Source organism: Callithrix jacchus, chromosome 2 (assembly GCF_049354715.1).
Source record: "Callithrix jacchus isolate 240 chromosome 2, calJac240_pri, whole genome shotgun sequence".
NCBI classification, from domain to species: Eukaryota; Metazoa; Chordata; class Mammalia; order Primates; family Cebidae; genus Callithrix; species Callithrix jacchus.
In genome coordinates, this window is record NC_133503.1 from 102,256,034 (window position 1) to 102,279,028 (window position 22,995).

The following is a 22,995-nucleotide window of genomic DNA, read 5'->3' on the forward strand; positions in this document are numbered from 1 at the left end:
ATATAACTTTTATATATATATAAATAATTATAGCTATGCATTGTTTGCCTGCTTTTGTAAACTAATCTGAGATTATCTTTGCATTTCCCCCACTTAATAATGAATTTTGTACTTAAGCAGAAAGAAAAAATAATCATATACTACACAGTCTGCTTAGAGTTTGGCATCCTATTTACAAGTCCATAGACCAAAATATAAAAGGTTACCTGACAAACTGCAATTTGCAGGATCTAACCCTGGATTCCAAGTTTCCAGTAATAGTAAAGGTGGAAAGAACAGTACCAAATTGTTTTTTCACAGGTATATAACTTCAGTACTCAACATTTATGTATTCTGGCCATTTGGGACCAAGAAAGGGCCAGTGAGGGGGTATGTGGGAACCTGCATCTCCCCATACATCAGATGCCACTCCTAGCACGTGATTAAAAAAATGGTTCCAGAGATCTTGGCAGAAGGCTTGTGGAGCCAGCCAGGGATGTAAGCATGAGTTTAGGAAGTGGTGCAGCATTTATCATGGGACCTTTTGAAGACTGAGACAAGAGATAATAAAAATCTAAAATCTATTACTGACACCTGTAATCCTAGCACTTTGGGAGGCAAAGGCAGAAGGATCACTTGAGCCCAAGTTTTGGAGACTAGCTTGAGCAACATAACAAAATCTTGTCTCTACCAAAAAAAAAAGAAAAAAAAAATTAGCCAGGCATAGTGGCACATGCTTGTAGTCTTAGCTACTCGGGAAGTAGCTTTCAGTTATATTTATTTGCTTTCAGTGACCTTCTGTCAGTCTGTGGTGAGCCCAAGTAGTTGAAACTCCTGATGCAAGTAGTACAGATGTATTTAGGAGAGGCACTTCTAAGGGGTTGAGGGGGAAAATGCCTGTTGGGCGTCAATGTCCCCCTAATGCTTGAGTTGGGGCTAGGCTGGAGTGGTAGAATACCCAGAAGAAATCGGCAAAGAAGAATATTTCTGACATAATAAATAAGATTATTCCATATCAGAGCTCACCTGACCTCAGTAGGCCGAGGTTACAGTGAGCCATAATTGTGCCACTCCACCCTGGTGATACAGCCAGACCCTGTCTCAAAACAAAACAAAACAAAAAACGATCCTGGACATCAGGCACTCAACAGGTGCTTTCTTCTTTGTTTGTTCCATGCTTTCCCTATAACAAGTCTAAGAAATAGTTATTTGCATTGTGAAAGGGAGAAAACAGAGGCTCAGAAAGAACAGTCAGTGGCCCAGGGATACTCTGGCAAGACTTCACACCAGGCCTTTGGAGTATGTGTCCAGTGCTACCGCACAGCCCTGGGGCGGTCTCTGGCCATGGGGACTGCTTCCTTAGAAAAGGTCCAGATACTGGCTCAGAATGTGCCATCATCTGGTACTAATTTACACATGTGTGCTACTTTTGTAAATGGTGATTAGGGACAAATCTAGCAAAATAATGTGAAACTAAATAGACATGTCATTCAAAGGGCATGCATTTTCTAAATGTAGCAAATCTGGGGGCAAATGAAGTATGGCCCAAAGCCCTTGTGTCTTTTGTCATTTTTTGTTAATTGACTAATTCTTTTATCCAAACACTTTAGAATCCCAAATTTTACTAGACCTTTGCCAGTTAGTTATGTTTAGAGGAATGTTATTACATATTCTCAGCCCAGCCCGGAATCGACTTACTTTGTAACTAAGCAACAGCACTGAGACTCTGGGGTTGAACGTCTCCCACAAATCCAACCCAATGCTGCTGCTAACATTGCCACTTTAAAATGACTTTTGTTAAGACAACTTAAAGGGTCCACCATAGGCAGAGTGCTCTAGAAGCAGGAAACAACGACAGCAGAGCTTCTCAGTTTCCAGCAGAAGGAACTGCCATGAGTGCTGTCTAACTAAAGCTACCGAAATGTAAGCACTCATGCGTATGTGTCCACAACCATTCTCAGAAATTACCATATTTCTAATCTGTCATCTTTAGATTTGTTAAGATCAGCTCCATCTTCAGAGATACACTGTAGAAGTTGTATGTTACAGTTACTACAGGAGAATATTATTCCAGACATATTTCCTGACCAGCATTTTGCTGATTGTAAGTTAAGAAATGGGTTGTTTTCTACCCAAATGCAAATTAGTCCAAAATTAAATAAAGATACTGTTCCTATTCGCTGTATCCCTGAGGGCTTTAGCCCTTTCCCTGGGTCACCTCTGAATCCTTTCTCTAACCAGAGAGCCACTCTGAGGGCCCATTGGCTCCAGCACGATGCCGTCTGGTCAGAGCCTGTGCAGTGCAGCCCAGGGAGATGCTGGACCCAGCCTTGCTGTCTGGCTTCCTCAGACTTAAGGCAGCTCAGAGCCAAACATGAGAAGCTCTGTGAGTATGGAAGACAGTTCCAAACCACACACAAAGCACAAGTGAAGCCCTGCACAGAAAAGCATGCTTGTTGGTTTAGTTGGATGGAAATCTAAAGTAGCTATTCAGTTTTCAGATTTTGTAGCATGCCATCCATCTCCAGATTTTAAGTTACCATCAAGATTCAAAGGAAGATTTGAGTAGCAAAGAAAAGAAATTCATAGCAAGGGTGAGGTCTGCAGAGCCTGAGTTCAGGTTCAGATCTGGGGTCTGCACTTACTAGTTATGTCGTCTTGGGCAGTTACTAACCTCTCAGTGCCTGTCTCCTTGTTTGCAAAATGAAGTTGATATTAGTACCTATCTTGTAGAAATACGAACATTTAAATGAGTTAACGTATGTAAAGCACTTAGAATAATGTCTATTATTTATATAATGCTCTGCTACTGATTATTCTGACATCATCAATATTATTATATTAACCTATTCTGATACTGGAATTTCCCAATGAGAAAAAATTATATTACCTGCTATCCCATTTTGAAAGAAAATTAAAAAGAAAGGGAAAAAAATAAACTCAGAGAATGTTTTGCCTTTATGCTTTTTCCTCACCTAAATTTAAAATTAAGATTATTTTTTATACAAAGATGTTAGTAATTACACTTTCCATACACTTTGCAATGGAAAACTAATGCCTGCCTAGGACGCTCCATATTTGGAATCAATTTATTAACCATCTACTCCAACAGAGGGATGCAGAAAGGTTTGCAGTGGGAGAAAAGGGTGAGTTGAAGATAAGACAGTTCAAGTAGCTAGGGAAACAGAAAGTAACAAGAAAAATAAAGGTGACAAATAAGAATAGAAACAGGAAACAGAAAAACTATGATTAGGGAATGGAGAAGAAGATACACTGTCTCTTGCAGTCTGCGATCATCTGTGCCAGCAAAGCAATAAAGAACAAAATTAATTTGGGGCTATCACTTTGCTCCCTACCTTAACCACATCTGCTAACCACTAATAAAACCCATTAGAGTTCTCCTCTGTGTTTCTGCACATCAATTGGAGCCAATGGAGGAGGGAGGGAACCTCAGTATCTACTCAGTAAACCCCTTGGTTAGGAATGGTGTCAGTAAGATCTCTGCACTGGAGAGAGATGGAGTTTGTGAAGTCTGTGCGTCCTTGCGCTGGCATTCCGTGATCCTGTGGTTCTGAGAAAGAACATTCTAGTTGCATGTCCTTTCACATTCAATCACTTTTACTGAGGGCAACTTATTTTTAATTTGGAGGCTATACTTTACCAAACTGAAGCTTTTTCCCTCATTTCAGCTTTTGAGGAATTGCAAGAATAACAAAACGCATTGTATTTGTTGTAGGAAAACAGTGTTTCCCTCACCACCCCCAACCCGTCTCTCTTGGTAGGTTAGCAGAGAACAAATAAGAAATGTTAAACATATTCATTGCAGATGAAAGCAACATGCGCTCGGATTGTTAAACAAGGGCTAAGCTAAACTGTAGTAAATGTTTGGCTACAATATTGGTGATTCCTAGGGAGGAGTCCTCCAGTCCTTCAACAATGCAGCATTCCCCATGCAGTTGCAAAGTCAGGAAGTGCATTAAGAAGCCCCTGTTTGAGTAGCTTTTCTGATTGCTGGATGGATAAGCATGTTAGAGGGTTTTGAAGCTGACGCCACTTAATCTCCTAAACTTCAGTGCATTGTAAAGAACCAAGAAAAGAAAACGCTGTGTGAGACGGCTTTGATGAATTGGGGTGAGCTTATATTCTTAAACACTGTTCAAAGGCTTACTTGACCTTGGGAATTAGAGTTGACCCGAAATCACCTATCAACTTAACTCACATTTATTTGGTGATTTAGTTAAAAATACATGTGTAATCAACAAGAGTCTCTAATAAGAGCAGTATGTTTACTCTATTTTCCACAATTATAGACAGTTGCTTTGGTCATAGAAATTGTTTTTGTGAGTTCAGTGAATTCTAGATTCTTTATAGATCTGTTCTTATTACTGTACCATATTTTCTTCATTTCTTACAAGGCAGTTTGGATGGAGAACAAAACTAAAAAGGACCAAGAAAATCATGGGAAAGCTGTAGGGCAAATGGAAATGCAGTGTTCAAGGTTAATGAAAAATGTTTGGGGTGACAAGGTTGATGAGAAGGGAGGAGGCACCGTGGCCTGGCACTGGTGGAGAAACCAGCCCTCACCAGAGGCAGCCTGGCTAGTTTGCGAGACCTCGGTGATAAAATGTCGTGGTGGAAACCTCTGCAGTGTGTGTTAATACAGAAGTTTGGAGACGCAGGCCTAAATTATGAGCAGTGAATAACATCATAAATGTAGCAATTCTCAAATGCCAAACCCTTGTGAAAAGCAGTTGGATGGAGAAATGCTGGAGCTTTTAAAAGCTCCCTTTCACTTTCTATTTTTTTTAACTTCATGCAGAACTAATTTTATACACTGTTCATTTGATTTGAAAATGCCAGCGTCTGGGGTATCATTAAAGAGCGTTATTGAGGGAGCCACTCTTGGCAAAGCATTTTGCTTAAAATGCTTGGTTCTTTATGTCCCTGCATAGTTATAGATGGGAAGGAGAAAGTGTGCCTTGGTTTACCGAATCCTGCCTCCGCCTTGGCCCGGAGCAGGTAGCTACCCTTCTGCTGGGATTTTTCTCCTTGGCCAGTAGAGGCGCCTGGAGGGCTGTGAGGGCCACGTTACTTAAGGAACAGACATAAATAGATTGTGAAAGGTCCACCCCAAAGTCCTATGACCAAAGCCTCTTGGAATTTCTTTGATTTCTAGTTGACATAAATTAGAATTACACAGGCGTGAAGAGCCCGCCCAGTAAAGATGAGAGAGGCTGCTGGGGAGGAGAGACGCCTCTGTGTGAGTCTATTGATTATCCGGCTGCCTTCAGGCCAGGGGCTTCTGTGGAGGCTGACTACTATTGATCCACACCAGGAAAATAATCGAATTAATTCATTTCTCATCAAACTGCCATTGCCAAGACCTTTCTCTTTACCTGCCCCAATTCCTGAAGTTCTTAGTTAAGGAGAGAAATAGTGATTTCTTTTAATAAATGTTGCTATATTCTTCAGGACATAAGAAATCCTGGTTTTCACATGGAGTTCCACATTTTTAAATGGTAGAGAGATTTTTTTTTTTAAATCAAATCAATAAGAAGTCAATACAGAAAGCAAATAATAGAAACCAGTCAGCTCTTTTGAGCCAGGAGTCCGCTTTACAACCTGAAAACATCTAGGGCCAAGTTTTATGGTGCCCAATTTAATGTAAAAATATTCAGGAAAAATTGACCACTGTATATTTCAGGAAGTAATTATGGTAAGAGAAAGCCTCAACAACCTAAATATTTCTGTGGAGAAAATGGAGTTTTTATCAGCTTGTTTAGGAATCATGAGCAGGAAAGCCCTATGGGGAAAATAATATGGGACTCTGTAACTAATGTACAGAACTAACTGGAAAAATCAGTTTCAGAGAAAAATAATTTGAGGGGCACTGTGTCCAGGACTGTTTTGGTAGCAATTCAGCCATGAAATAAAGCAGGTACCTGCAGGGACTCTCCTCTTCCCTGCCATGTCTGGGCATCTGTTTCCAGGTTGCCCATAGCCAAAATGTAAGATTTAAATTTGATGCCATATCAAAGAAAATAAAGTAAAAAAAGAAAACATTCTATCCGAGTAAGGCAGGAGTGGTCTAACTGTATTGGACTGTGCAGTCCTCTGTTGTGGGTGACATAACCTTTACTCAGCCCACAATGCCATGTGCCCCAAAAGAAAGGGGGGATGAGAAATGGTGAGAGAGTGCAGCTGGGGCTCTAAAATCTGAACTTAAGTCCTTCACTGGAAGCATCAGCATCTTGTTCCTTTTGCTGATGGAACAGTTTCTCCAGGTGATTTTCACACAGGAGCACTTTAAAACACATTTTCACACAGGAGCACTTTAAAACACATTTTACAACCCTCTCCTGATTATTCCTGGTAATTGAAACAGGGAAGAACACATCAGCTGAAATTCAGAAGTTACCTTTCAACCTCATTTTCGTTAAGTGTTTCATCTCTTCTTCTTCCAACCCTGTTCACCTGAACTTCTAAGAAGTGGTAACTGAAAGTCCAATGCGGTATTTAAATATGAAACCAAGAAACACTGACGTGGAACTTTATGAAAGAGGTTAAGTGGTTGAGCACTAGTGTGAAACCTCCATCATTTTACTCTCTGTGGGACCTGGGGCAACTTAATCTCTAAAAGCCTCAAATTCACCAACTGAAAAATGATAGGGGATGATAGGGTTGTTACAAGATTAAATGAAATATTGTGATAAAACATGTAGCCCAGTCAGGCACGCTGTAAGCACTCAATAAATGTTAACTACTGTTAGCATTAGCATTATGTTTATTCACATATGCATACCTGCTCTGGAATCTTGTATCTGATATATTAATCACCTGTCCAACAGGTTCATAATATTCTAGCCATTAATGCTTCACAAGCTCAGATCTTCATAGAAACACTAGCCTCCTGAGACTAAGGCAGTAATTCTTGAAAATGCTCGAATTTTTTTTAATCATTAGGACTCACTAAATTACAGCCAAACTTACAGAGAAAGAAGAAACCTGGAATCGGTAGGAATCAGTCCTTTCTTTTGAGCAGAAAGTGAAGAGCTGCCAAGTCAAACAGCCAGTAGTGTCCAGGCTGAGATTTGTTTGGTTTGTTTTTTCAGGAAAATCAACATCTGTGTAGAACCTTTTAAGGGAATGTGCTGCAAGCAGCTGCTTATGTTTTTCTGGCTTCTGTTATGGGAGTGATGGATAGTGAAATTGTTTGTTTGCTTTTAAAAGGGGGAAGGAGAGAGCCTCCTGTTCCCCAAATACTGTAGGGTGAATAGATTGCTATGTTGGAGTTTGCCTGAAGGCACCCTGGAGTGTCATTGCTTTGCAGTAAATAATCTCCTTGGAGCTTTGATTTGGTTTCAGTAATTATATGAAAGAATTAGATTGTAGGATCACATTTTTTTTTCTAATTTAAAAATAGAAAAGGTAGCAGCAATTCCTCAACGGAGCTCAGATGGGATCCCAGAACTCCTAATCACCTGACTTCACCAAGTAGCAACAAGGCCAGTCTGCCGTGACCAGGTGACTAAGGGACTACTGCAGGTGGAGAAGGAATTGCTCAGCCCACGTGCCAGGCCTGGCCATCCAGCAGCAGGTCTTCAGAACCTTCCATGCTGTTCCTGGATAAATCCTATTCCTGTTTGCAAGCAGTATTTTGGAGAAAAACTAAGCCTCCCCTGCCTCCAACTTTTATCATATATTTTATTAATAGTTTATTTTTTCAAGAAATGCCTATTGAGTGGCTTACTATAGTCCAGTCACTGTGATAGGCGATGTCAGAAAAAACAGTGAACAAGATATATTCCCTGCCCCATGGGCCTGTAGCCTCTTGGGAGAGGACAAGCAAATGGGCAACTACAGTACTGCAAAATTGCTAATTATTTTTTTAAATGACACCCAAGGTTATGTTTCTTTTGAACAAAGGACCTCACTTTGAGCCTACATCAGCTTTCAACCGTGGTCCTCTAAGCCTCTTTTCTTGCCATTCTAATTTCTGAAAAGGATTGTCTGGGAACAGTTTTCCTTACTTTCTTGTCACCTGTTATGATCCATTTCCATTCCTGCCATGCACTGATGCTGCTGTTTTCAAGGTCAGCAGTGGCCTCTATGCCACCAAATGCAGTGGCCATTTTTCTGTCCCCACTTCCTCCATCTCTTGACAATGGCATTCATACGGTAACCACTGTGTCCTGCCTGAGAATGCTTGTCTCTTCCACTTCACCAGACTGCCAGCTTTGCTTATAACTATGTGTTCCCTACTGCCTCCCTGTGCCGCCATTCCCTCATCTGTAAAATGAAAATAATAGCATTTATCTCACATTGAGAGAGTCGAGTGAATTAATCTGCATAGTATTCCTCATATGAAGCAAGCAATAAATATTAGCTCTTACTTGTTGTAGTGGTTAATTTTTACCCTTCCTACCTCCATCTCTTTCCTTCTCCTTATTAGAATATAAGATCTGTGGGTTTCTCCTTCTATGTTATATTACCAGGACCTACCACAGTAACATACTAGTTGCTAGACAAATATGTATTGCATGCTGGATGGATGGATAGATGGATAGATTAGATTGTGTTTCTCATCTGCATTGTCTTCAACCAGAGCAGCCCCACTTTTATTGCTTTATGTTGCTTTGTGAAAGTATTATACAGCTGAAAGTAAGTTTGAAAAGCATTAGATCCCACTGCCTCTTAATAATTTATAGATTGTAAAAAGTATCTAGACAGAGGAAAATAAATAAACAAATAAGAAAGGTCCCCCTTCGATGTCATATGAATGCCATATAGCTGTGGAGTTCTGGGGCAGCTGCAAGCCCCTGGGGATTCCAGCAGTCAGGTGAACTTGGCATCTGCTGTGTGGTTGGACTTGGCATCCTTCAGAGCCTAGCCCTGCAATGCTCTGATTTACGCACAGTTCGTCTTCCAAAAACCAAGAACGTCACTTATTTTCAGGTTTTTGAATCTACAGATTTACCGATCACATTAATGCAGAATAAATTTTTGCTGATCATAAATTTGTCTTAGGAAACAGGTCAAATTCATAAATTCTACATGATGGAAATGGCAATTTTAGAAAGATTTTTTTCATCAAGTGTGCACTGACTGATAACCACTACCTTTTCCTTTATGTAGGAAAATAAAAACTGAAATCAAGAAAGCCATTAAGCACAAAAGAAAACACCTTTTTTAGTTCAGAGAGCTTTCCCCCTCGATTATGTTTTTCAGCTTAAATTCATGAGTTTAATTCAGAAATACCCAGATGTGTTGCATAAATACATTGCACTTACCACTCACTCAGTGACTATATTAATTTTCTTATTAGGGCCTAGGTTTTTTTTTTTCAGATTGTTGATCTTTTGCTGAACCATTTGGAGCACTGCAGATGACTCCCCTAAGCAACTTTCTCAATCCTGGTGTCTCACATACATACATTCTAGTGTTCATCTGCACCACACGTGCATATGCATAGATTTCAGCATGGTCAAGACCATGGCCAGTGGATTGTGGCCTTAGAACAGCCAACAGAAGGTTATGTACCTGGAGCTTGCATGCAATTGGATGGAAACATCTTTCTCAGTGGAGGATCGCTTGGTGATACAGGGAATGAAAATGTCACTAATTTTTCTCTCTGACAGTCTGCTTGTTGGACTTCTGTCACACTAATCTCTAATTAGAGGCTTCAGGTTAGCAAGCCCCAATTCTCACTTAACACTGCAGGCATTTCTGTGATCCCCATCCTCCCAAGCTCTTTGCTGCATTCTCACTGTGCTAATTCAAGTGAATAGAAGCAGTGCTAGTGTTAACAGGCAACACACATTTCATAAAAAAGAGACAGCATGAAGCCAGGCCTGTTGTGATATTGACAGAGCATAGCACTTCCAATCATTGCAGATTCTGAAATGGAATGACTGCATTTGACAAAGTTGACTGAATTTATGAGCCTGCCTCTGTCAGGTTCATTGCATTCTCAGTATCTGTCTTATTGTATACTTTGGGATTTTTAGATGAGGTGTTTTTTGCCACCCAAGAGTAATATTTCTTACCTCTATATAAAAAACACATCCTTAAAGACCCCAGGCTACCGGTATGAGGTTCATGCATGAAGCATCGTACATTATGGATGTTTTGTGGTCAGCTGACTCCCGTATTTAGCAGGTCGCTTTTAGGCTCCAATGAGATAGTCAAGTTTTCTTCTTAAAATTTCTTTTATTAAAATTGTATTAACCCAGCACTTTGTGAGGCTGAGGTGGGGGATCACAAGGTCAGGAGAACAAAACCATCCTGGCTAACATGGTGAAACCCTGTCCCTACTAAAACATACAGAAAAATTAGCCAGGCATGGTGGTCAGCACCTGTAGTCCCATCTACTCGGGAGGCTGAGGCAGGATAGTCACTTGAACCTGGAAGGCAGAGGTTGCAGTGAGCCAAGATCGTGCCACTACTCTCCAGCCTGGGCGACAGAGTGAGACTCTGCTCAAAAAAAAAATTTTGTATTAAATACCTAGTCATGAGTAGCCTCTCCTTCTATATTGTGGATTTTCCGTTGAGGAAGCACTACATTCATGTGAGAACCGGGGTTAGGAGAATTTTTCTTTCCTTCCCCTTAGCTGTTGGGAAGGTCAGATGGAGGCCTCATTTGGCTTTGCCTAACTAGAGATGTAAGACTTGATGCTGAAGGAGAGGAAGCCAGTCTATTTTTACCACATTCCAAGAATACGCATTTTGTTTCAAACAGTGATGAATGTTTGAAAAAAGGAAGGGCTAATAAGCCATAGTAGCAATAGTTCCTTTTCCCCAGAACCTCTAGCTCAGGGAGGACGCCAGTGGGAAGTGGGCAGGTGCTTATTTCAGGCCTTACCTTCAGATCCCCAAGTACAGAAATCACCTGTGCATTTTAGGAGCTTTTCAATCAGTGGCTTTAAACCAGTAGGTCTCCTGATCTGCACTTTGGAGTCTCCCGGGAAGTTTAAAAATACTGACGCCTGGCTCTCTCTCTCAACCAAGACTCCAATATAACTGGTCTGGGATATGGCCTGGGCATCGGGATTTTTAAAAGATCTTCAGCTAATTCTAATGAGCAGTTGGGTTGACAACCACTTTATTCTTGTTTGTATCTTGCTTGCAGTTGTAGACACAGTTTCATTCATCCCCTGTCAGTAAACATTTATCATAAGTTTGTTATATATGAGTCACTGTAGGGTTTATGGCAGAAGGCCTTGGTTTGTCTGAGAAAGGAAGAGGGAAGGAAGGGAACGTGAAGCTGATTACAGAAGAGAATAAAGGAGCCAAGTGCTAAGGTAGGAAGCCTAGCCTCGCCACTGAAGAGAAAGAGGTGAGAGATTGCAAAGCAGCACCAGATTCCTAGTTCTCTGCTCTCACCATAGGAAACCTCAGCACAATGTGGCCTGTCATCCAAACAGGGATGTGAGAAGTCCTGCTGTAAAGGGAGAGAGAGAGAATTATGAAAGTCTACTCAGACCAGCAGAGAGCAGGCACATGTTGTCGGCTGTGCAGGATCCTGGAAAAATCAATGTATCGTCTACTCTTTCTTGCTTTTCTTAGTGTCCTATTTAAAATATTTTAAACTGCACTTAGATGACTCACCTCATTTACATGCAAATTTGGGGTGTTACTAAAATTCACATTACTCTGATTTTATCCTTTTTAATATGTGCCCATCTTTGAGCCTGTGGGCACCAGCTGAAAAGCGCATTAAGGTCTGTTTGAATATGCATCGTGCACAGTGACTTTTGCTGGCACCCAGTGAATACCAGGTTCCACGGATACCCACTATAGTTTCCCAGAGAAGCAGGTTCCGGAGGCGTATTGCCTCAGAGACAACACTCTGCCTCTGGGCCGCCAGGAGTCAGCCTCTGGGGCTGTTAGGAGTGAGTGACATTGCCCAGGGAGTCTGTGAAGAGTGACAGACCAGTGTGAGGGCCTAAGCCCTGAATGAGGAGGCAGGTGCTGAGTGTGCTATTTGTGATGCCTTCACAGACATACTGTGGGCACTTTACTTTTCCCACCTGCAGACAAAGGGGTCCACCTTCTTCGTCCCTCCCTTCCTCAGAGCAGAGCTATTTCATGCAGGAACTTACTGTTGAATGGAGCAGGAGAAACATTGCATAGCTTACAAAGTAACGACTGATGAGTTGTTTTATTCTAGCTCATAAGCTAGTTTCCTTTCTTCTCTGAGTAATATGTACATATTTTGTGCATGTGGTGCACAGGCTGACACCTCCTTGTCCTTCAGAAATCCACAGAAATACAACTTCCTTTGGAAAGCCCTTTCCAACCCTCAAGGAGCAGGCCAGGTGCCTACTGCGGGCTTCCTGCACTTCCCTAGAAAGCACTTCTTGGACTTTGGTGTTGCTGGTGTCATGGTTCCTCCCCTGCTGGGTTATAAGCTACAAGAGAGCAGGGGCCATATCTGGCTTGATGGCCATTCTACCTCTAGAACAAGGGAAAGTGTTTTTATGGGCGAGAGACTGGAAAGAAAGCAATGCCTGTTTCCGACGTAGTCATGGATGGCCTATCCAAAGGCCCCTTGTCAGTCCTGCAGCTTCATCAGATTTCCATCATACTTCAAAGAAGTCTCATGTAACCCACAGCTCCACAGTAAACCATTCTGCAGGCCAAGTGAGAACCATAATTTACATTTAGAGCAGCCATTTTGAAAACATTGTCAAGGACTTTGAAATGTATTTATATGCAAACTGCAATCTCTTTTATGTTCAATAAAAAAAAAAGGATGTCAGTAAACATTTTCTAGGGCAGACGATCAGCTAGGCCCCAGACTGGCACTTTCCATACCATACCATCTTACCTAGGGGCCAGGCAGTGTGGTGCAGTGCAGAGAGCGCCATGTGTTGGGGTCTTGAATTCAAACTCTAGCTGCCATTTACTAGCTGTGTGAAATACGAATTCCATCTGAGTAGGGGTATTCATGCTTAAATGTCTGGGAAATAATAGATACTCACTGAGTGTTATTCCCTTCCTGTCTTCGCACTCCTTACCTGAACAGAGTTAGAGACATACTTTTGTTTTGCCTTATTGGTTATTTGAGTAAAAAATTAACAAATTGTTTTCAAATATTTTGCCAAAGTAAATCATGCTAAAGAGAAGCATCTGATTGTCTCTTACCACATGAAAGCCTAATACTACGTGTTTAGCAGTGGGCTTATGGGGCAGTTTTGGTGACAGAATTTCTCCTTATCTGAGATTGCCATTCATTGCATGCTCCTGAGGCATCAGAGACTAAACACTACCATGTCAACAGAACCGACTGAAAAAAGAGTGCCTTCACATCCATGTAAAGGCATACCAACTCCTAAAGCCCACGAAATCAGACGATGAAATAGCATTGCTGTGAGTCAGGAGACCTGTCCACAATTTATCCTTTGCTGTCAGATAACTATGACATTAAAAGGGAGCGTAAACATCACAACATTTCCAAATCCTCTGCCCTCCTGGGCTGCCATCCGGAGCAGGCTGCTGATGCTGTAAACACCAGTGTCAAATCCTCTGAACTGTGTGGGGTTTGGCCAAGTTTTGGAAACTGACTCAAGTCCAAGATCATTAGCATGCCTTTTAGTCTACATACCTGGTTTACTCTGTCATCGATCTCCAGTATGGAGGGTTGCCATCAGCTAATCCAAAGAGTAGCTTAGTACTTACTACCTGACGGCCACACAACCCAGCACAATTTGATAAACCACCATCATGAGGTACCTGGTTATGTCAGATGGAAAAGACAATAGCCCAAAGAGTCACTATGGGTATGAACTTCAGAGGATGAAAGGAGTTTGGGGCTACCATAATATCAGGACTTTAAACACTGCTACCACTCTAGCTGGAACAGTCTGGGAACAACATGGGCTTATCTCTACAATTGATGGTATAGTACTATCTAGTGCTTTTAAAAATGTACTCAATACATATTCATTGAACAACTCTTATATGAATTTATCCAACACATATTTATTGAGTATATACTATGTGCTAGGGATTTGACAGTGAGCAAAACCAACAAGAACTCCTGTCTCATAGAGCCTGTATTCTAATGGGCAAGAATGTACCAGACAATGCCTGTAGGACTAAAAACAAAGAGATGACTAAAATTCTCCTTGTTGTTTAATCTTAAGTGTGATTTTAATATACTCAGATGTCAAATATTTTGCCCTATCATAAATATGTCTTCTTTTAAAACCTGAGTCAAAAGGGAAATAACAATCACCTAATGTAAATAGTTTCTTCTGCAAATTTTATCAGAAATTACATTTTTTGAACAGTGGATGTCATTGAGGAAATAAGTCAGGCCTAGGTTTACACTTAATTTTGGAATTTTCTGGGGAAGGTATTAATAAAGTAAAGAGACTGTAATGGCCTAGATAAATTGGTTATACTGACTCTCTGTAACTCTGAAGGTTCTCTCCTCACCCTTCCGTAACAGCAGCAGCCATATCGTGAAACTGTGGTGTGATTTACCTTCATTAGCATAGCAATTTGCCTCACATTTTCAAAAAGTGCTAATAGATGTTAACTCAGAATAGATTAAAATACCAGACAAATTGCTACTACCTTAAAAAGAGTTATAATAATTTTGAAATGTAAATTATGATTATGCAGCATTTGGAGAGAAGTATAAAACCCAGTCTTTCTTATATTAAAAACAAAACTTGTGGCACATGGTTTCTTTCCCTTTAATCACAGTAATTTCTTCAAATGACAATGCAGCATTTTTTTTTTTAGGAAGATACATTGCATTTTGTAAATCTCATGTGTCATATAGGAGTTGCCATTGATAGTTTTCAGCAAGGGGAAAAGAAATTGAATACAGAAAACCAGGGATCATTGGGAAATTAAAAAAAAACCTTCATCTTTAATGTTCCTTTTTTATATTACATATATTTTATGAGTTGGAACAGAGAGGGGTTCTTTTTATTCTAGCAAGTGGAGTTGTGCCTGACAAAATGTCTGCAGAAATGTGTGTGTGGGCATAATGATGTAAGAGGATTTGGGCTCTGCTGGTGTCTTAGGCTGAATCCTCTATGGCACCAAAGCACTTATGGAGTCCAGAAAAAGAAAAGGGGAGCATAATTTGTACTTTTGAGGAGTAAATGAACAGAATTTTAGTATAAAATTTGTCACACTATATTGCCAGGAGAGATTATAAGTAAAAGATAGAACCTTCCCTAAGTAGGAGCCCATGTATTTCCTCTGAATAATATCTACCCAACAGAGCTCTAAAATGAAATATTTGCATTTTCCCCACTGCTTTGTTTCCTAGAATTTACAGAGTACAGCTAGCAAGAGGATTGCTTAGAAGATACATTATATCCACAGAGGATTACTGGTGCCATTTTTCATATAGTTACATGAAGTCAAATTATTGTCTATTCTTACCCAAAACCTGTGAAAGCCAGAGAACAAACACATCATCATCTATATTCTCAACCACAGATGTGTTTTACTTTCTGCAGCTGAAATAAGTAAATTGCATTTGGGGAAATCAAAGGATATATAAAATACACTGGGGGAGCTGGCAAAATAAATTAACCCTACCATGAAATTATTTACTAAAGTGAACAATTATCCTCTAATTTGTACACTTCATAAATCCATATCTTCATGTATCAAGTTTGCTTAAGGTGAATTATATGCCTTTTCCTGGAAAACAGTTATCACATAGAGATATTTTTAAATTAATTGGCCCTCCAAAACAAATTGCCTGTCAACCATACATACAAAACTCTGTACAAGCCTGTGTATAAATTGGAAAAGATGTACCATAGAAAACAGTTCATATCATTAATGGTGGGTTTGAATGTTTTCTCTGATCCATTCTTTTCTCATTTATTTTTAGTTAGTACTTCCTTGAATGCCAAGTGGCTTGGACTGCATTTACTTCTTTGCAATGTGATGCAGATTTTCCAAGGTTCCTCTTTGACCAAATGACTTCAGCTCTCTCTTAGTGAAACCTGCATCCTTTTATTCGTTTATGGCAGGAGGGAGTTAAATCTTCTAACTGCAGCATGGGGAACATCTGTTAAACAAAAGGAATAACTTCCTGACAGTGGTGTATTAGTCTGTTTGTATTACTATAAAGGAATAGCTGAAAATGGGTAATTTACAAAGAAAAGGGTTCTAAATGACTCATGGTTCTACAGGTGTACAGGAAGTGCGATGCTGGCATCTGCTTCTGGTGAGGGCCTCAGGAAACTTACAGTCATGGTGGAAGGTGAAGGCGAGCAAGCATATCACATGGCGAGGCTGAGGGCAAGAGAGAGAGTTTGGGGAGGTGTCATACACACTTGTAAACAACCAGATCTTGAGAGAACTCCTCCACTATCTCAAAGACAGTACCAAGCCATGATGGGCAGACCCCCATGAACCAAACACCTCCCTCCAGGACTTACCTCCAACACTGGGGATCACTTCTCAACATGAGATAGGTAGGGGACAAATATCCAAACCATGCCAAAGTAGTTACTTAAAACTTGGTCTGTGTTATTAAGGAGAGTTCTGGAATCTGATCAAGAAAGCATTAGGATAAAATAGATTCTTCCTGTACATGGAGAACATTCTAAAAATCATTTCTTGCTCAGAACAATATTAACACTATAGAGAATTGGTGGCTGTAAGAGACCATGAATTAACTCTTGCATTCAATGACCATTTATTGAGTACCTCCTGCAATAGTGAGAGCTGTATGGTGGGCCTTTTATGTCAGTCACAGTGCGAGGCATTTTTTTCTTTTTTGAGATGGAGTTTCACTCTTATTGCCCAGGCTGGCATGCAGTGGCACTACCTCGGCTCACCGCAACCTCTGCCTCCCAGGTTCAAGCGATTCTCCTGCCTCCTCCTCCCAAGTAGCTAGGATTACAGGCATGTGCCAACATGTCCAGCTAATTTTTTGTATTTTTAGTAGAGAAAGGCTTTCTCCATGTTGGTCAGGCCGGCCTGGAACTGCCTCAGATGATCCACCTGCCTGGGCCTGACAACGTGCTAAGATTACAAGCATGAGCCACCACACCCCGCCTTATCCTGTCTTTACTGTTGAGAAAAACTAAATCTTAAAGGAGTAATATGATACAATGTGTTGATTCCTCAAGAATCTGAAACTAGAAATGCCATTTGGCCCACCAAGCCCATTACTAGGAATATACCCAAAGATTATAAATCACTTTACTATAAAAACACATGCACATGTATGTTTATTGTGGCACTGTTCACAATAGTGAAGACTTGGAACCAACCCAAATGCCCATCAGTGATAGACTGGATAAAGAAAATGTGGCACATATAAACCATGGAATATGAAGCAACCATAAAAAAGGATGAGTTCATGTCCTTTGCAGGGACATGGATGAAGATGAAAACCATCATTCTCGGCAAACTAACACAGGAACAGAAAACCAAACACCACATGTTCTTGCTCGTAAGTGGGAATTGAACATTGAGAACACATGGACATAAAGAGGGGAACATCACCCATGAGGGCCTGTCAGGAGTGGGGGACTAGGGGAGAGGTAGCATTAGGAGAAATACTTAATGTAGATGACGGGTTGATGGGTGCAAACCACCATGGCATGTGTATACCTGTGTAACAAACCTGCACATTCTGCACGTGTATCTCAGAAGTCAAAATATAATTTTTGAAAAGTAAAGTTAGATTCCTTAATCATATCAGAATAAAACCTGGTAGATTAATTTAAAAAAAAGTAACATGAAAGCAGGATTCAAACCTGTTTCTGAGGGCTTCCAAAGTCCATGATATGAACCACAGTTGCTATGGTTCTTTTCTATTTTGAACAGCCCAACAGATGGAAAGATAAAAGGCAATCTTTAATCTTCAGAGGCTTTTATTCAGGTGGAAGAGATGGACAGGTGGACAGATAACTGTAGTACAGTATGAGAGTGCTCAACGAGAGGACACATCTTTCAGGGTGCCTGCCGTGGTGTACTGGGAAGGGGTGCCTAACCCACCCTTGTGGGTTGGGTTGCTTAGGGAGGGCTTCCCTGAAGGAGGAGAGTCTTGAGCTGAGTATGAGTTCCTCAAGAAACACTTGGTCATCTTGATTAGTATGTTAGTTTCTGGCTTTGCCTTATTCTTGGATTTCTATTTTTCATTTGTAGTTTGTGTTTTTTTTAGCATTCACTCACTAGTAACTATTCCTGGCTCATCATAGTTATTACAGATCTTACATTGGAGCAAGAAAAATAGACATTAAACTAAGCAATCATAAACTAACTTAGTACAATAATAAGTACTCTGAAGAAAAATAGGCAGTGTTGAAACAGTGAATGATCTGGAATACTTATATCACTTAGGGAGGGGAGCAGAGATACGGCAGTGATCAAAATTTGCTGGGAAAATGACATTGAAGCTAAGAATTCAAAGATGAGTAGAAAGTAGTCATGAGAAAGGGGTCGTAATGGAGAAGTGAGGTAAAAAGTACTCCAGGGATGTGTAAAGATCCCAAGGCCAGAAGGAACTTGAACAACTTGATAAACTGAAACTAGGCCAAGTAGCTGGGTAGTATTAAAAATATGCAAGAGGAATAGGCAAGGCCAGATGATACATGATTCTTAAATGTTCTATTATAAGCTCTCTGAACTCTAGACTTACAGCACACATTTTTAAAAAATTCTATTTCTTAAAAATTCGATTAAATTAATCACTTCCTATTTCAACTCCAATTTGTCTATCAGTTTTTCATTTTTTATTCAAAATTATTTTAACTTTTGAAAATAAAATGTTAAAAATCATAGCTTTATCACAAAAAGAATTAGCTATATGGCTTGGTTGAATTAGGAATAAAAGTTGACTTAAACACAAGCAAGTCGTAAATAGAGAAATGCTCTGGCAAAGATTAAGTATCATCAGCACAATGTTGAAATGCCAACTCTCAATAATGTAAAAAGATTAATACATAACATACTATTCTAGATCACTTAGAAAACATGCTATTTCAGAATAGTGCAGATAGCTGAATTTCATGATCTTCAAACTTCTAAGCAGGCTTTCAAAGCAAACAGCAAGGGTTTGATGTTGTTTTAGGTTTTTCCTAGTGGTCCTGATCTTTTCCAATAATGGACATCAAGAGGTATGCTCAAAAATGTGTATCGCAAGTACCTTCTTTCAGACTGGCTTACTCGGTATAAATGAAATATTGATGTATTTGAAAATGCTCAAGTGTTCAATAAAGATTTTAAATAAAGCTACCTAAAAGTTGTGGTTCTTAGGTTAATCATTTATTTATCTAAACGATGAAGAAAACTGTCTACTTCTGTGTTATGAACTGCAATCAGCTTAAAAATAATTGACAAATTAATCCCTTCACAGCACAGCAATTGTAAAGGTGTTAGTTTTAATTAGGTCTGTCTGATTGCCTTGTCTAATCAAGAATCAAGGTGGTATCTTTGATGGTTAAGGTCTGTTGGGGCCATCTCTGACCTGCCAGCCATGTATGTTTTAATTATTGATTCCTCACATTTCAGCCCTTTTCACAAAGGAACTTGAAGTTTGCCGTACCTTAACATTTAAAGGGAAGAAAAATAACATCTTCCCCAACACTCTGTCTAGAATCCTGTGTATCCTCTCCTACATTCCACAGCTTTTGTCCTCAAAAGTCTGTTGGGTTGATGATGAAATCCAATGCAAAGCAGAAAGCTGTCTTACTGCTTCTTTCCCTCCCAAGCACTAGATTTTCAATTGACATTGTTAAGATCTTGACAAATCAGTCATTTATGCCTCTAGAGAACACTTTTGATATCTTGGTATTATGTATTTTAAAAATCCCTAAGGGCAAGTGTTTTACCGGAAGATCAGAGAGGTCAGATGAAAGGAGACACGTACCTTCTCACAAAACCCTCCTTCACATCACTAGGAGGAACAAGGCGAGGGCTCCTCATGCCACAGTGAGCTGGCTGCAGCACACCAGTGAGCGTGGGCAGCGGGTGGTGTTGGTAGTCCCTGTGTGTGATATGGCTCTTCTTTGTTTGCAGGTCAATGAAGTGACAGTGGAACAGCTGGTGCAACAGTATCCCCACATCACCTTCAGCACTGTCCTGCAAGACTGCAAGAGGACCTTGGAGAGAGCCTATCAGATGGGCTGGACCCCCAACATGTCTGCCGCCTCCTCCTAATGCTCCTGCCCCACCTAGTCCACTGGGATCATTCAGCAGAGCAAAGGAGAATTGTACATTTGTGGGGCCGATCTCTCAGAAGGGTTTTAACTGTCACCTGTCTGTGTGCGTTCAAGTATGTGTATTTGTGTCTTGCTGCATACCAAAAGTGCAGTTGTCATTTGTTCCCAAGTGAGCTGGCTTTTTTTTTCTTAGAAATTAAAGATTATGAAAGCCACAAACCTTTTAGTTTTAACTTCAAAGGCTTCTTTCTCTTAAAAAAAAAGGTTTTTAATAGAGTCAAAAAAATGGATGTATTATTTTGAGCTTCTAATTGCTGCCACTTGGAGCTGTCCAAATAAGAAGGCCTTTTTTTATGTGGGATGAATTGTGCACTTCTACTGATGATGACTACAACAGAAGTGATGTTACACATGCAGGCACTTACACTCTCTCACATACTCACATATGTGTGTACATCTGCACCAGGGCGGTGTCTTTCTAGATCATTTCCTAACAGAGAAGGCTTCCCCCAGGCCACTAAGGGAGCATGTTATCCACTGTGGCACTGCCTAACTTCATGTATCCACGGGTGGCCAACTTGCTATCTGTTGGGTGACTTAGGGACTAGAAAGAATAAAGCCTATTGTAAATGTTTTATATGGAGGCAACAATCTGAATTCCCCTGGCCAGCTCACAAAAGTTAATTATTCATTATTCTACAAATGCATTCTGTTGAGCACTAAAAATTTTAGTTGCTTTTATGTTACCATTGCGTTAGCTTTTATTTCCTGGATGGTAACTGGTCAGGATATATTTTAATGACATTTGAAGCTAATCTTAGCATTGTAACCACCAGTGTAATTAATGGTGTGCAGTTACTTTAAAAACTACACATCATTTCATTATTTTCCTAATTTTGGTAATTATTAAAGTCTATTTCTGAGATGTGAGAGGGTAGTCACATTAATAGAAGATTCATGAGTGAGGTATAAGTAGACAATCTTTCTACTGTTGTCGCTTTTTTTGCTTTGCTTTGGGTTTTGGGACAGGATTTTTGGATATATGCATGTTGTCATTTTTGACTAGTTCTCATGCTACTACAGAGATTTATTGCTAGCTAATATATGAGTTAAGAAGGAAAATTAGAAAATCTGTTCATTGAAATTCTGTTTACAGTTGTCAGAAATAAGCATTTCTTTGTTTAATTAAAGATTGCCAGCTTCAGTTAAGACGAGACCTATCAGTAAATGAATATGTGTTTTGATTTAACACATCTTTACAATTAATTCATAATAGGGACTCAGGCTCAAATAACTGTTCCTGTGTGTAGATTTATAATGAGGACATCAGGGAGCCTTTTTAAGCTAAAGAGTGATTATCTTTCACAGTAGAAGTAGAAACTAAACCCTGACTTGTGAATTTGCTATTTATTCTTCCCTGAGTGAATGTAACTGTTATTTGGTCTTTAACAGATATACTGAGGTTTGAGTTTCACTTTCTTTAAGTCCCACATTGCTAACATGACATTAGCTGTTAAAAAAAAACAAAAGATAGCTTTATATTTGAATGCCATTTACTGATTTCCAATGATTCTCTTTTTTTTTGTAATCAACTGTTTCCTTTGATTATGTCAACATGTTTCTGATGTGGCATTTTTGTTTTAATCCCAATCAGTTAGAAAAATCTAGTCAGTAAGCACCATGAGTATTTTTCCCACAACTAAATGGGTTTCTAATTTAATTTGAAGGAAATAAAATCTGTGTAAGAACAAAACTGTTTAACATGAATAAACTATATTTCTTCTTACACGTTGAACTATATCATTTTCATATTCACTTCCCCACCACTGAAATCTCTTATTTCACAGTATTTTAACTGATTTTTAATCCAAAACTAATTTATAAGACAGTATGTATAGTAATAGTAGCTTGAGTGAATATGCAAAAGTTTAATTTTTATATATGTCTTACTATATTTTAAATAGTTAAAAAGACAAAAGAAGGGAGAGCCATCTATGATATAGATGGTACCATTTCAGTTCAAAGTTGTAATAATCTTTGGAGTGTTACAGTTTGATTGTCAAATGGTTTCAGAGTGTATAATTGATTTTTTAAAATGTTGCATTGTTTGAATCTGAAGTACAGCACTATAACATGCTTTAGCTTGGGGGGTGGGGGTGGGGTGGGGACTTGCACTTATTCTCTAAAATGTTGACTAATCCAGAAAGCCTGATGCAACATAATCTGGGAAACTGCTTTGGTACATTTGTAGAAATCCATAGAAATACCATATCCAGCCTCAAAACATTAATCTCAAAAAAAACAGCCAGAAAAAAAGCATCACCTTGAGTGATCCTGTGATGGTTGTTGAATGTGTTCTCATTAGATGCTTTGAAATGAGGCTTAAAATAATTTTTCTGGGCAATATAGAGTTTCTTTTTTTTGCTTAGAATGTCGTAAATACATGTGAACACGTTTAATGCAGGGCTTTTTATTCTCTCCAAAATGTCAACAGTATTTTCAGAATAAAGACTATGAAATATATTGCTGTAATGGAAAATTCTGGTCCTTTGTCTTTAATGTCTTTTTGAGTGAATAAAGAAAATTCACCCAGTTTGTAGTTTCTATATTTCTGTGAATCTTTGACCTTGCAATGGGTTGCAATAAAAGAGAAACAGAACACTGTGTCTTTTGTTTTATTTCGGAGACAGTAAATGACCTCCCTAATGCTGGTGGGGTATGATGCATGCAGTGGTCTGTGTTTTTGTATGTTTCATTATAGAATTTTGTAGGTTTGACTAACCCAGAAATAATAAATGAGACTTGAGTTTTCGAGTTTCTAATTGGGGTGGTGACTATACAGAGAAGATTAAAACCTCAA

At 39.5% G+C, this 22,995-nt stretch overlaps 1 protein-coding gene across 9 annotated transcripts in view; it reads left to right on the forward strand.

The window, feature by feature from the left end:
* Nucleotides 1–22,794, forward strand: part of FBXL17 (F-box and leucine rich repeat protein 17) — a 572,981-nt gene extending 550,187 nt beyond the window's left edge. For all 9 annotated transcript variants that reach the window (XM_054252081.2, XM_035292206.3, XM_035292208.3 and 6 more), the window contains one exon: nt 19,993–22,794. In XM_054252081.2, the coding sequence (XP_054108056.1) occupies nt 19,993–20,133 (141 nt within the window). In that variant the 3' untranslated portion in view covers nt 20,134–22,794. The remainder of the gene's footprint in view (nt 1–19,992) is intronic.
* The last annotated feature ends 201 nt before the right edge of the window (nt 22,795–22,995 follow it).